This window comes from Leucoraja erinacea, chromosome 15 (genome assembly GCF_028641065.1).
Source record: "Leucoraja erinacea ecotype New England chromosome 15, Leri_hhj_1, whole genome shotgun sequence".
Taxonomy (NCBI): Eukaryota; Metazoa; Chordata; class Chondrichthyes; order Rajiformes; family Rajidae; genus Leucoraja; species Leucoraja erinaceus.
The window spans coordinates 10,091,802-10,105,285 of NC_073391.1; the positions used below are offsets into that span (position 1 = coordinate 10,091,802).

At 51.2% G+C, this 13,484-nt stretch overlaps 1 protein-coding gene across 2 annotated transcripts in view; it reads right to left on the bottom strand.

Moving 5' to 3' along the window:
- Positions 1 to 12,658, bottom strand: part of ppp2r2d (protein phosphatase 2, regulatory subunit B, delta) — a 58,795-nt gene extending 46,137 nt beyond the window's left edge. Inside the window, exons 1-2 of one of the 2 annotated variants that reach the window (XM_055646669.1) lie at positions 12,513 to 12,658; positions 10,392 to 10,472 (exon numbers count right to left, since the gene is read on the bottom strand). In XM_055646669.1, the coding sequence (XP_055502644.1) occupies positions 10,392 to 10,472; positions 12,513 to 12,519 (88 nt within the window). In that variant the 5' untranslated portion in view covers positions 12,520 to 12,658. Of the gene's footprint in view, positions 1 to 10,391; positions 10,476 to 12,512 lie in introns of both variants that reach the window. The other variant, XM_055646668.1, reaches the window with a different exon arrangement.
- Positions 12,659 to 13,484: the final 826 nt, after the last annotated feature.

Below are 13,484 nucleotides of genomic sequence, written 5' to 3' on the forward strand. Positions count from 1 at the left end.
AGGCAATGTTATAAATACTGAAACATGTTTCTATAGGGATACGTGGTACAGGATTAACTCAAACTCAAAAAAAGTATGTTACCAGTATAAAACTGTCAGAGCAAAATCCTGAAATTCCCATTTGACATTATTGTGACAGCAGTGTCTACCACAAATGCAGCATTTCAAGAAGGCCTAACTCATGAGAAGATGTATCACCAAAGAGGGCAGTTGTACAAAAACAAGTCTAATATTCTTTACATAGCTGCCATCAACTACAATACTCTTAAATTGAGAGGCACGTGACCTTATGAAATACATGGACTTGGAGTTCAAATATTTCCTGGGAGCTATAATTCTGTCAACTGAAAGATGAGGAGGTATCAAATTGATCCATACCTACGATTTCCAAGATATTGCCACATAGAATGAAAATGCAAACCTAGATATTCTACTGTACACACGTAGGTTTGCTGGACTGGTATTGCAGCAAGACATCATCGACCACTTTAATCATGGGCACCTCACCCCACTCCGCTGCTTCACTCGGTTTGAGAATAAAACAGGTTCGGATAGCTAGATTGAATGCTGGTAATAGACTCGTTTAATGAATGACACCGCTTTTAGGTTACCCAGCGGGAGTTTAGGTGGCCATTGGCAACCGGGCAACCATTAACTTCAAGCCCTGTTCATACACATAGTTCTAAAGCTTGCCTTGATCCAACTCCGAAAAAAGAACCACTATTTTGTAACACTTATCCATGATTGCGATTTAATTTATGAAACAATGTGGGCTCATAATTCAAATTATTTTACACCATAACTCCGTTAAATATTTTCCACTATCACCATTCTTGTGGTCCTTCCTTTCATAATGCAGGTTTCAAAACAAAAAAAGAGTAAAATTCTATTCCAGAATATGTTTCTTTCTTCTAGATTCTGTTTACTGACCTACAAATGATTACTTTAAAACCGCATCTCTACTTTGTTTTTGGAACATAAATTAACGCATCACTTTGCATCTTTTTTTCTAGTTAATGATAATAATCATTTATTCTTAGAAATCCATCGAGGCAATGTTTGGCTCAGATTACATGGATAGGGATATATACAGGGAATAATTTACTCCATTTAGATGAAGTAACATATGGCTGCATTCAATAAAAAGCATATTGAAACTGGTTCACTATTTTGGATCACTTGCACAACATTATTTTTTAGTAGTTCATGCTCTATGTCCTTGTAATATGTGAGATAATAGGTTTTCAACATCTCACTGAAGTGAAACACCAACTTTAATTTTTAATCTCGGAGCTCCCTTCATCTAACTGATACATTATTATATTTACTATTTAACATATAAGACATAACATGCACTTGTTGCTTGTAATGTAAAAATTGAAGCTCTTCTACGATGCTCTTGTTGGCAGACAGCCGGAAGTGATCAAATCGGAGATATCTGCAAGGTGTTCATCAGTCAATGAAAGTAAGCATGCACGAACAGCAGGCAGTGAAGAAAGCGAATGGCATGTTGGCCTTCATAACAAGAGGAGTTGAGTATAGGAGCAAAGAGGTCCTTCTGCAGTTGGATAGGGTCTTAGTGAGACCACACCTGGAGTATTGTGTGCAGTTTTGGTCCCCCTAACTTGAGGAAGGACATCCTTGCTATTGAGGGAGTACAGCAGGTTCACAAGGTTAATTCCCAGGATGGCGGGACTGTCATATGCTGAGATAATGGAGCGGCTTGGCTTGTATACTCTGGAATTTAGAAGGACGAGAGGGAATTTTATTGAAACATATAAATTATTATGGGTTTGGACACGCTAGAGGCAGGAAACATGTTCCCGATGTTGGGGGAGTCCAGAACCAGGGGCCACAGTTTAAGAATAAGGGGTAAGCCATTTAGAACGGAGATGAGAAAACACTTTTTCACACAGAGAGTTGCGAGTCTGTGGAATTCTCTGCCTCAGAGGGCAGCGGAGGCCAGTTCTCTGGTTGCTTTCAAGAGAGAGCTTTATCAAGTCAGGGGATATGGGGAGAAGGCAGGAATGGGGTACTGATTGTGGATGATCAGCCATGATTACATTGAATGACGGTGCTGGCTCAAAAGGCCAAATGGCCTATTCCTGCACCTATTGTCTATGATGGTCGGATGCTCATCTGTGGGATCATGGTCCGGGGTGAGTCGGAGGTGGTGTCCTAGAGCTGGCGCGTGGCTTCCGCGCGGTAGAAGTCAGCTGACCTCCCTTGTCAGCAGGGTTTCTGTCTGACCCCCCTCACCCCCAACCTGCAACCTTATTGTTCCCCACCCCCGGATAGCCCAGCTTTACCGTCTTCCCAAAATTCATAACTGCCCTGGCAGAACCAAATGTTTCTGCCTGCTCCTACCCCACTAAAATCATTACCATGCACCTTGACTCCATCCTATCCCCCCCGGTCCAATCCCTCCCAACCTATGTCCAAGACACCTCACAAGCACTTTGTCGCTTTAACGACTTCTGTTTTCCAGACCCATGTTCCCTTATCTTTACTAAGGATGTGCAGTCACTCTACACCTCCATCCCCCACCAGCAAGGCCTTTAATTATTTGTTTCTTCCTCGACTGCAGATTCTTCAATTTGATGCAATTTCCATCCTGCACACAAATTCACTTGGACCATCTCTTTGACACCTCCCTCCACTTTCCTGATCTCACCATCACAGGAGATTGACTAACGACTGAGCCCACTGACTCCCAGAACTATCTAGACTACTTCCCATCCTGCCTCCTGATAAGACTCCAGACATTAGTGTACACAGGAGTGGTGGACATTGCCCAATCCATCATGGGCACTGGCTTCCACACCTTAAACAGATCTACTGGAAGCGCTGCCTGAACAAGCCAGCAAATATGATATCCCACGCCATCCTGACCACCTTCTATTCTTCCTGTTATCATTGGGAAGAAGGTACAGGAATCCGAGATCTACTGCCTCCAGCTTCAAGAACAGTTTCCTCACTTAACCATCATACACACCATTGAGGATAAATGGGGATACTGTGGATAGGGTGAGCTGTTTTAAATATCTGGGAGTCCACATCTCTGAGGATATGACATGAACATCACACGCCGCAGCACTCGTGAGTAAGGCAAGGCAGCTCCTTTCCAACCTCAGGCAATTGAGGAAATTCAGAGTGTTTCCGAGGATCCTCCAGTGCTTCTACTCAGCGGCTGCGGAAAGCATCTTGTCCGGAAATATTACCATCTGGTTTGGGAATTGGTCTGCCCAGGACAAGAAGGCTCTGCAGAGAGTAGTGCGTTCGGCCGAACGCACTATGGGAACTTCACTCGCCCCCCATCAGGAGGTGCAACTCCAGAGCCAATAAAATCATGGGAGAACCCTTCCACCCCTGCAACGGACTGTTCCAGCTGCTACGGTCAGGCAAACGCCTCCGTTGCCATGCTGTGAGAACGGAGAGGTTGAGAAGGAGTTTCTTCCCAGAGGCCATTAGGACTGTAAACTCCTATCTCACCAGGGACTAACTTTTACTGTACCACTCTACTGTTTTTTTTCCTTTAAAGTGCTGTTTTTTCCCCCTTTTCCTTCCGCCCACAATATTTTATACGTAAAATAATATGTGATTCTGTTCCATTCTGTTTGTAGTTTGTTTGGTTGTTTGTTTGTTTGTCTTTTTGCACAAAGTCCACGAGCATTACCACTTTTCATTTCACTGCACATCTCGTATGATGCAAGTAAATCAAGATGTCGTCGCGTGCACAACGCGAGGCTCTGCGTCTCCATAGTTTTTGTAAGTTAGTTTTCTTTTTGTTATTACCTTAGTTTTTGCTTGGAGCACTCGAGCGAAGACTCTGTACGGCCGTCAGGAGCTACTGGAGCTCGGTCGTCTCTGCACAACGAGCCCCAGAAGCGACTTCCAACTGCCGCCAGAGATCGCCAGGACACCGCGGTCTAGCGGGCCAGCTCCCCCGACAGGAAGTGCCCGGAGGCGGCGCAGGAACCGCAAACAAAGACGTGGGAAGCGGGGAGGCTATCGAGCTAGGCTAAAATTAAATCCTCACCAGCCAGCTCTGCCAAGCATTTTCCTCGCAAATGTTCGGTCCCTGGTGAGTAAAATCGACGAACTACAGCTGCGGATCACCACACACAGACGGATCGCCGACTGCAACGCCATGGTCTTTACCGAAACATGGCTCAACGATAACATCCCGGACAACGCCATCGAGCTGGATGGGCGCACTGTCTTCAGGGCCGACAGAACAGCGGAGTACGCCGGTAAGACCAAGAGTGGCGGACTGTGCATTTATGTGAACAACTCATGGTTTACGAACGTTGTTAGGATTGGTAGTCACTGCTCTGCTGACCCGGAATACCTGATGATAAAGTGCAGGCCCTTCTATTTGCCCAGGGAATTTACATCGATTGTTATCACTGCAGTCTATGTCCTCCCCGGACGCTAATGCCAGGCTAGCAATGGAAGAGCTGCAAGCTGCTATCAGCAAACAACTAACTGCACACCCAGAGGGGGCTTTTATTGTTGCGGGTGATTTTAACCACTCCAACCTTAAAACTGTACTCCCCAGGTTCCATCAGCATGTTTCCTGCCCAACCAGAGGAGACAATAATCTGGACTTAGTATATACTAATATCACTGAAGCTTACAAAGCCCTCCCCCTCCCCCACCTGGGTCAGTCTGACCACCTCTCTCTGTTCCTGCTCCCCAAATACACACCTCTGATCAGACGTGTGAAACCAACCGTGAGGAAAGTGAAGGTTTGGCCTGAGGGGGCTGTCTCTGTATTACAGAACAGTTTCAGCAAACAGACTGGAGTCTGTTCGTCACCCAGGCCACCTTTAACTCCCAAGTGGACATTAACTCATACACCTCAACCGTTTTGGACTATATAAAATTCTGCGCTGACAACATCACTACCCACAAACAGATAAAGACCTTCCCTAACCAGAAGCCGTGGATGAGCAGGGAGGTCAGACTCCTGCTGAAGGCTCGCGATGCCGCTTTTAAATCTGGCGACGCTGAGGGATACAGCCCATCCAGGGCCAATCTGAAAAAGGGAATTAGGAACGCTAAACTCAATCACAAACGGCGGATTGAGGAGCATTTCCAAAACAACTCCGACCCCAGGCGCATGTGGCAAGGAATCAAATCCATTGCCGATTACCATAAAGTTAACACACCCCCCCCCCCCCCCCCCCCCCCAGACACAACGCCTCCCTTCCTGATGAGCTAAACCACTTCTATGCTTGTTTTGACCTGGACAACAAAACTCCAGCCATCAAAGCTGCCCCACCCCCGAACGAACAACCCCTCAGTCTCTCCACCTCTGCTGTACAAGGTGCACTGAGCAAGGTGAATGAGCACAAAGCTGCCGGCCCCGATGGCATCCCCGGGCGTGTGCTCAGGGCATGTGCTGGACAACTATCCCTGGTCCTCACTGACATTTTCAATCTGTCACTGGCCCAGGGTGTCGTCCCCACTTGCCTCAAGACCTCAACCATTGTGCCAGTGCCCAAACAATCAGCTTCAGGGAGTCTCAACGACTTCCGCCCAGTGGCACTCACCCCTGTCATCGCAAAGTGCTTTGAGCGGCTGATCTTGGCTCACCTCAAAGCCAGCCTCCCCCCCACACTGGACCCCCATCAGTTTGCCTACCGGACCAACAGGTCTACAGAGGACGCCATATCGGCGGCCCTACACTCAGCCCTGACCCACCTGGACAGCAATAACACCTACATCAGGTTGCTGTTCATTGATTTCAGCTCCGCCTTTAACACTGTCATCCCCGCTAGCTTGATCACCAAACTCAGCGGACTTGGCATCTCCACCTCCCTCTGCAACTGGACACTGGATTTCCTCACCAACAGACCACAGTCTGTTAGGGTCAACAACCTCACCTCCTCCACTATAACACTACCGGCGTGCCACAGGGCTGTGTGCTCAGCCCTCTCCTCTACTCCCTCTTCACCCATGACTGCATCCCTAAGTATGGCTCCAACGCCATCATTAAATTTGCCGACGACACCACGGTGGTAGGGCTGATCAGTGACAACGACCAGTCAGTCTACAGGGAAGAGGTTCAGCACCTGGCAGCCTGGTGTGCCAACAATAACCTCGTCCTCAACTCCAAGAAGACGAAGGAAATTATTGTTGACTTCAGGAAGAACAGAGGGGACAGACATACCCCCATCCATATAAACGGGACTGAGGTGGAGCGCGTCTCCAACTACAAATTCCTCGGGGTACACATCTCGGAGGATCTGTCCTGGTCCCTCAATACCACCAAACTGATCAAAAAGGCGCAGCAGCGCCTTTACTTCCTGAGGAGGCTCAAGAAAGCTCACCTGTCCACCCAGATCCTGACCAACTTTTACCACTGTACCATCGAAAGCATCCTGACCACCTGCTTCACGGTATGGTACAGCAGTTGCACCGCAGCGGATAGGAAGGCACGACAAGGGTGGTGAAAACCGCTCAGCACATCATCAGTGCCCCGCTCCCTGCCATGGATGCCCTCCACCGAAAACGGTGTCTGAGACGGGCCAGGAAGATCATCAAAGACCCCTCTCACCCTAACCATGGACTGTTTGCCCTCCTCCCATCAGGGAGGCGGTACAGGAGCCTCAGGTCTCGAACTAGCAGGATGAGGAACAGCTTTATCAACAACACACTTACATTGCTGAACTCGGAGTCCCGTCGCTAGATAACTCCATCCAAATTGTTAACCAGTACTCTTCTTACTCTACTGTATGCTTGTTCTGTATTCTTTTTAATTCCTATCTTGCACTATGACTATGACCAGACGCTAAACTGCATTTTGTTGTACCTATACTTGTATCTGTGCAATGACAATAAAGTTGAATTGAATTGAATTGAATTGTATGTGTATGTGACGATTAAACTTGACAAGTAAACTTGAGGTTCTTGAATCACCCTGGGCTCCATGAGCACAACCTCAGCACCAAACAACTGTGGACTCTGCTCTTCCATGGTTGCTCTATGTTTTAGTTTTGTTTGACCATGGTCTAATTTACTAACAATTACAAGTAATTTATTGCTTTTTATTTTTGTTGTTGCTGTGTCTAATGTGTCGGTAAAGCTGCCATAAGTAAGAATTTCATTGTTCCAGAGCATATTACAAATAAACACTTGATACCTTGCAGAAAAAGTAGGCTAGCTGACAACAGGGACTGTGGCAAATATTTGTTTGCTGGACTGGAAGTGGATGAATAATGGTATTCTTTAGGGTCTGGTGTTTAGGCCCATTCTTAGTCACGTGTGCGACCAAAATTATGAAAAGTTGTGGAATACATCTCTTCTAATTCTACAAGCATCACAGGTATATTGTTTTGTACTATATATATGATTCATATTTTTGTCAAAGTTTATCAAGTGAAATTTTTATGTTATGCTGACAATATTCATTTTGGGTCAGAGGTCAAATATGACTGGTCACGTGTGTGACCTCACAAGAAAACATTTTTTTCATTACAGTTTTATCTTACAAACTGTGAATTTTAAAAAGCTAGAATGCTCATATTTTTAGCAGACATGCATTATAGTTATGTAGGTAGGAAAGTAGCAATGAATAAGATTAATATCTTACAAGAATTGTTTAATGTATTGTTTTGTGTGATGCCATCAGGTCACGTGTGTGACATTTTTGTTCACTTTCCAAAGAATGGCCCTTAAGGCTACTGCTTTTTAGGTGCGTGGGTGCTAAATTTGCAGAAAACACTGAACTGCAAAGATGATAGTTGCAGATGGATATAAATAGGCTGCTGGAATGGTTAATGAGATGACTACAGTTGCTAGGGTAGATTGAAGATTTTAACAGAAGGCTGACAGAATGTGTAAAGTATATAAAACAATGAGTAATCTGAGCAAAATGGATAATGGAAGGGTGTTTCCTCTGGTGGAGAGCTCAAAGGCTATAAATAGATCCAAATAAAGGGACGAAAATAAAGAGCGACAGAAGAAGAAACTTGTGTGTATGTGTGGTTGCAATCTGAAATGCACTACCTGCAGATGTGGGGTAGGAGGACTGCATCATGGTTTTCACGAAGAAACTGGGTAAATATACAGTGGGGAAGGAGAAACTGATAGGGAGAATGGAGTCACAAGGAACTTCTCGCAATGCTTCCCACACCTCCCCCCCTCCACCCCGTGCTTCCTGTTGAAGTTTCTATAAAAGACCGGAGCCTAAACGTCACTTGGCCATTCCCTCCAACAGATGCAGCCTGGCCGGCTTAATTATATTCACTGGAATATAGATAGGTGAGAGGGGAACATATAAATATATTAAATTCTTAAGGGTTTGGACAGGCTAGATCCAGGAAAAATATTCCCTGTGGGGAGTACAGAACCAGGGTCACTGTTTAAGAATAAGGGGCCATTTAGGACTGAGATGGGGGAAAACCTTTTCACCCAGAGAGTTGTGAATCTGTGGAATTCTCTGGCACAGAAGGCAGTGGAGGCCAAATCACTGGATGTATTCAAGGGAGAGTTACATTTAGCTCTTGGGGCTAACGGAATCAAGGGATGTGGGGAGAAAACAGGAAAGGGGTGCAGATTTTAGATGATCTGCCATGATCCTATTGAATGGTCGAAGGGCCGAATGGCATACTCCTGCACCTATTTTCTGTTTCTATTACTCCAGTGCTTTCCTCAAGATTCCAGTATGAGTTCCTTGTGATGGACACAAAAATGCTGGAGTAACTGGAGGTAGCATCTCTGGACAGCAGGAATGGGTGACTGTTCGGGTCGAGACCCGGGTCAGACTGGTTAGGGATTAGGGAAACGAGAGATATAGACAATGATGTGGAGAGATAAAAAACAATGAATAAAAGATATGCGAAAAACGTATTGATGATAAAGGAAACAGGCCATTTTTTGCTGTTTGTAGGGTGAAAACAAGAATCTAGTGCAACTTGGGTGGGGGAGGGTTAGAGAGAGAGGGAATGCTGGAGCTACCCGAAGTGGGAGAAATCAATATTTATACCACTGGGCTGTAAGCTGCCAAAACAAAATATGATTTGCTGTTCCTCCAATTTGCATTTAGCCTCACTTGGACAATAGAGGAGACCTAGGACAGAAAGGTCTGTGTAAGAATGGGAAGGAGAATTGAAGTGTCTGACAACCGGGAGATCAGGTCGGTTCAGGCAGGCTGAGGGAAGGTGTTCCGCGAAACGATCGCCCTTTCTTGGTTCTGGACTGCTGATTCTGGACTCTCACAACATCGGGAACATTTTTCCTGCATCTAGCCTGTCCAATCCCTTAAGAATTTTATATGTTTCTATAAGATCCCCTCGCATCCATCTATATTCCAGTGAATATAATTGAGTGGGTCAGGCTGCATCTGTTGGAGGGAATGGTCAAATGACGTTTCGGCTCCGGTCTCTTGGTGAGACTTCAACAGGAAGCACTGGGGATGTGGGAAGCATTGAGAGAGGTTCTCCCAGAACTCCGATGGGAATTCTGGGAGAACTTGTTCAATGTAGCTGCAGATTGACACAAAATGCTGGAGTAACTCGGTGGGACCGGTAGCATCTCTGGAGAAAAGGAATAGGGGATGTTTTTTGTCGAGACCCTTGACAAGACTCTCAATCCGAAACGTCACCCATTCCTTCTCTCCAAAGTTACTCCAGCGTTTTGTGCCTTGGGTGTAAACCAGCATCTGTAGTTACATCCTACACATTGTTCAGAGTAGCCATGCTTGAAGATAGACATAAAATGCTGGAGTAACAACGGGTCAGGCAGCATCACTGGAGAGAAGGAATGGTGTCGTTTCGGGCCGAGACCCTGATGGAGTAATGCTTTGGTAGGGGGCCGAAATGGAGGTGATCGTTCGAATAGCCTTGGTTATACTCCCATAGCTATCTAGACTACACTTCTTCAGACCCTGCTTCCTGTAAAGACTATCCCCTACGCCCAATTCCTGTCTATGCCGCAACTGCGCCCAGGGTGAGGTTTTCCATACCAGGTCATCGGTCACCAGTCACCATTCACATCACCCATACCAACGGCAACTTTTTTTATTCTGTCCTGAAAACAGACACAAAAAGCTGGAGTAACTCAGCGGGACAGGCAGCGCTCTGGAGATGAATAGGTGGTGGAAGTTTCAGACTGAAGAAAGGACTCGACCCGAAACGTCACCTATTCCTTCTCTCCAGAGATGCTGCCCGTCCCGCTGAGTTACGCCAGGATTTTGTGTCCATCTTCGGTGTAAACCAACAACTGCAGTTCATTCCTGCACTTATATATTAACTGACCGCCAAAGGGCAGCAGCAGGACCGGGTGCCAGTAGGTGACTTGCCCGTCACGTCCCTGGCTGTGGCCCGGCCTCAAGCGGCCGCACAAGCAGCACCCCAACCCTTTGAGAACCGAATGGCACTGACCTTCCGCCACCTCCTCGTCCACGGCACCTTTCACCTGGGAGAAACACCACTGCAAGTCGAGGTTGCTGCCAGCGCCGAGACCTGCTGAGCAAACACTCACTGTGAGCTAATGCAGGTAGGTGAGGGGAGTGGGAGGGGCGACAGGGGATGGTGGGGAAGGGAGGGGATGGAAGACAGATGAGGGGGAAGGTGAGAGGAGGAGGGGAAGGTGAGAGGAGGAGGAGAGGTGAGGGGGGGGGAAGAGTGGAGGTGACGGGCAGGGGAGAGAGATATGAGGGAGGGGAAAGTGTGGAAGAGGTCAGTTAGAAGGTGGACGGGTGAAGAGGTGGGTGTGAGGGGGGAAAGGGGTGGGTGGGGAGTGAGCGGGAGAGGGGCTGGTGGGGAGTGAGCGGGGAGGGTGGGGAGTATGCGGGGAGAGGGGCGGGTGTGAGGGGGGGGGGGGAGAGGGGGAGAGGGGGGGTGAGGGGGAGAGGGGGGTTGGCGTGAGGGGGGAGAGGGGGGGGGTGGGCGTGAGGGGGGGAGAGGGGCGGGTGGGCGTGAGGGGGGGAGAGGGGGGTGGGGTGGGCGTGGGGGGTGGGTGGGCGGGGTGAGAGGTGGGGGGGAGGGGGTGGGGGGGGGGAGGGGGGGGGGGGGGGGGGGGGTGAGAGGTGGGGGCGAGAGGTGGGGTAGTGAGAGGTGGGCGGGGGGTGGGGGGTGAGAGGTGGGGGGGGGGTGAGAGATGTGGGGGTGGGGGGTGAGAGATGTGGGGGGGGGGGGAGAGAGATGTGGGGGGGGGGGGGTGAGAGATGTGGGGGGGTAGGGGTGGGGGGGGGGTGAGAGATGTGGGGTGAGAGATGTGGGGATGCGGGGTGAGAGATGTGGGGGTGGGGGTGAGAGATGTGGGGGGTGAGAGATGTGGGGGGTGGGGGGTGAGATGTGGGGGTGGGGGTGAGAGAGGTGTTGGGGTGAGAGATGTGGGGGGGTGAGAGGGTGGGGGGTGAGAGATGTGGGGTGAGAGATGTGGGGGTGGGGATGTGGGTGAGAGATGTGGGGGTGAGGATGTGGGGGTGTGAGAGGGGTGGGGGGTGAGAGATGTGGGGGGGTGAGAGATGTGGGGGTGGGGAGTGGTGGGGGGGGGGGGTGAGAGATGTGGGGGGGGGTGAGAGATGTGGGGGGTGAGAGATGGTGGGGGGGGTGAGAGATGTGGGGGGGTGAGAGATGTGGGGGGGGGGTGAGTGGGGTGTGGGGGTGAGAGTGTGGGGGGTGGGAGAGATGTGGGGGGGGGGAGAGATGTGGGGGTGAGGGGGGGGGGGGGGGGGGGTGAGAGAGTGGGGGGGGGGTGAGAGGTGGGGGGTGTTGGGGTGTGGGGTGGTGAGGTTGTGGGGGGGGGGGGTGAGAGATGTGGGGGTGGGGGGGGAGGGTGGGGGGGGGGGTGAGATGAGGGGGGTGGGTGTGAGAGAGGTGAGGGTGGGGGTGGTGGGGGTGGGGAGTGGGGGAGATGGTGGGGGAGGGTGGGGGTGGGGGAGAGAGGTGGGGGGTGGGGATGTGGGGAGATGTGGGGGTGAGAGAGGTGTGGGGGGTGGGGGGTGAGAGATGTGGTGGGGGGGGGGGGAGAGAGGGGGGTGGGGTGGAGGTGGGGGGGGGGTGAGAGATGTGGGGGTGGGGGGGGGAGAGTGTGGTGGGGAGAGGGGTGGGGGGGGGGGGGGGGGGAGAGGGGGGGGGTGGGGGGTGAGAGGTGGGGGGTGAGGGGTGAGAGATGGGGGGGTGAGAGATGTGGGGGTGGGGGGGGGTGAGAGATGGGGGGTGGGGGGTGAGAGATGGGGGGGGTGGGGGTGAGAGATGTGGGGGTGAGAGGTGGGTGGGGGGGGGTGAGGGGTGGGGGGTGTGGGGGTGAGAGATGTGTGGTGGGGGGTGAGAGATGTAGAGGTGGGGGGTGGGGGGGGGGTGGGGGGTGAGAGATGTGGGGTGGGGGGCGGGGGGGGGGTGGGGGGGGGGGGGGGGGGAGATGTGGGGGTGGGGGGGGGGAGGGGGGGGGGGGGGGGGGGGTGGGGGGGGGGAGGGGGGGGGGGGGGGGGGGGGGTGGGGGGTGAGGGGGTCGGGAAGGCTGGTCCGTAGCCCACGCCTGCAACCTCCCGCTCTTACCCGCCATGGCCTTCAGTTGCTCCCGCCTGCTGGGCGGGCGAGGGGGAGAGCGAGCGCTTGCCGGCGACTTCCCGCGGCGGCAGGTGGTAGCGACGAGGAAGGCGAGGGTGAGGGTGAGAGGGGGACCATGGAGCAGCACCGGCGGGGCGTCAGCGACCTGGCAACATGGCGGCCGCCGCCCGACCGACCACAGGGCCCCGTGACGTCGCAAGGCGCGCGCGCGGCCGCCGTCATCCTTAAAGGGGCAGCGTCCCTCCGTCCGAGCGCGCCCCCGCGTGGGTGTGTGTGTGTGTGTGTGTGGGGTGTGACTGAGCGCGCGCCCCCGGCCCCGCGTGGGGGTGTGACTGAGCGCGCGCCCCCGGCCCCGCGTGGGGGCGTGACTGAGCGCGCGCGCGTGCGTGTGACGCAGCGGTGGAGTTGCTGCCTCGCAGCGCCAGAGGAGCCCAGTAATTAGCACAGATTATAGAGCGGATCTTTGGTAATTAGATCACGACGACATGTCCTCAGGCTACGGCTCGGTGCATCCTGGAGGACAGCATGTGGCTGCCGGAAATAAGTACCATGCACTGGGTAGAAACGGTGGGAGATAGAGCTCTACGGGCAAGTGAAGGGATATGGGGAGAAGGCAGGGACGGGTTATTGATAGGGGACGATCAGTCATGATCACAATGAATGGCGGTGCTAGCTCGAAGGGCCAAATGGCCTCCTGCACCTATTTTCTATTTTTCTATGATAGTGCCCTTCAAATGGGAGTGGTTGGAGAAAGCATCCTCCTTGCCTGCTAGATTTTCACTTACTGTAACTGCAGGAAAAATGTTCCTGATGTTGCGGGGAGTTCAGAACCAGGGGTCACAGTTTCAGAATTAAGGGTAGGCCAGTTAGAACTGAGATAAGGACAAACTTTCTTCACGCAGAGAGTTGTGAATCTGTGGAATTCTCTACCACAGAAGCAGTGGAGGCCAATTCACTGGA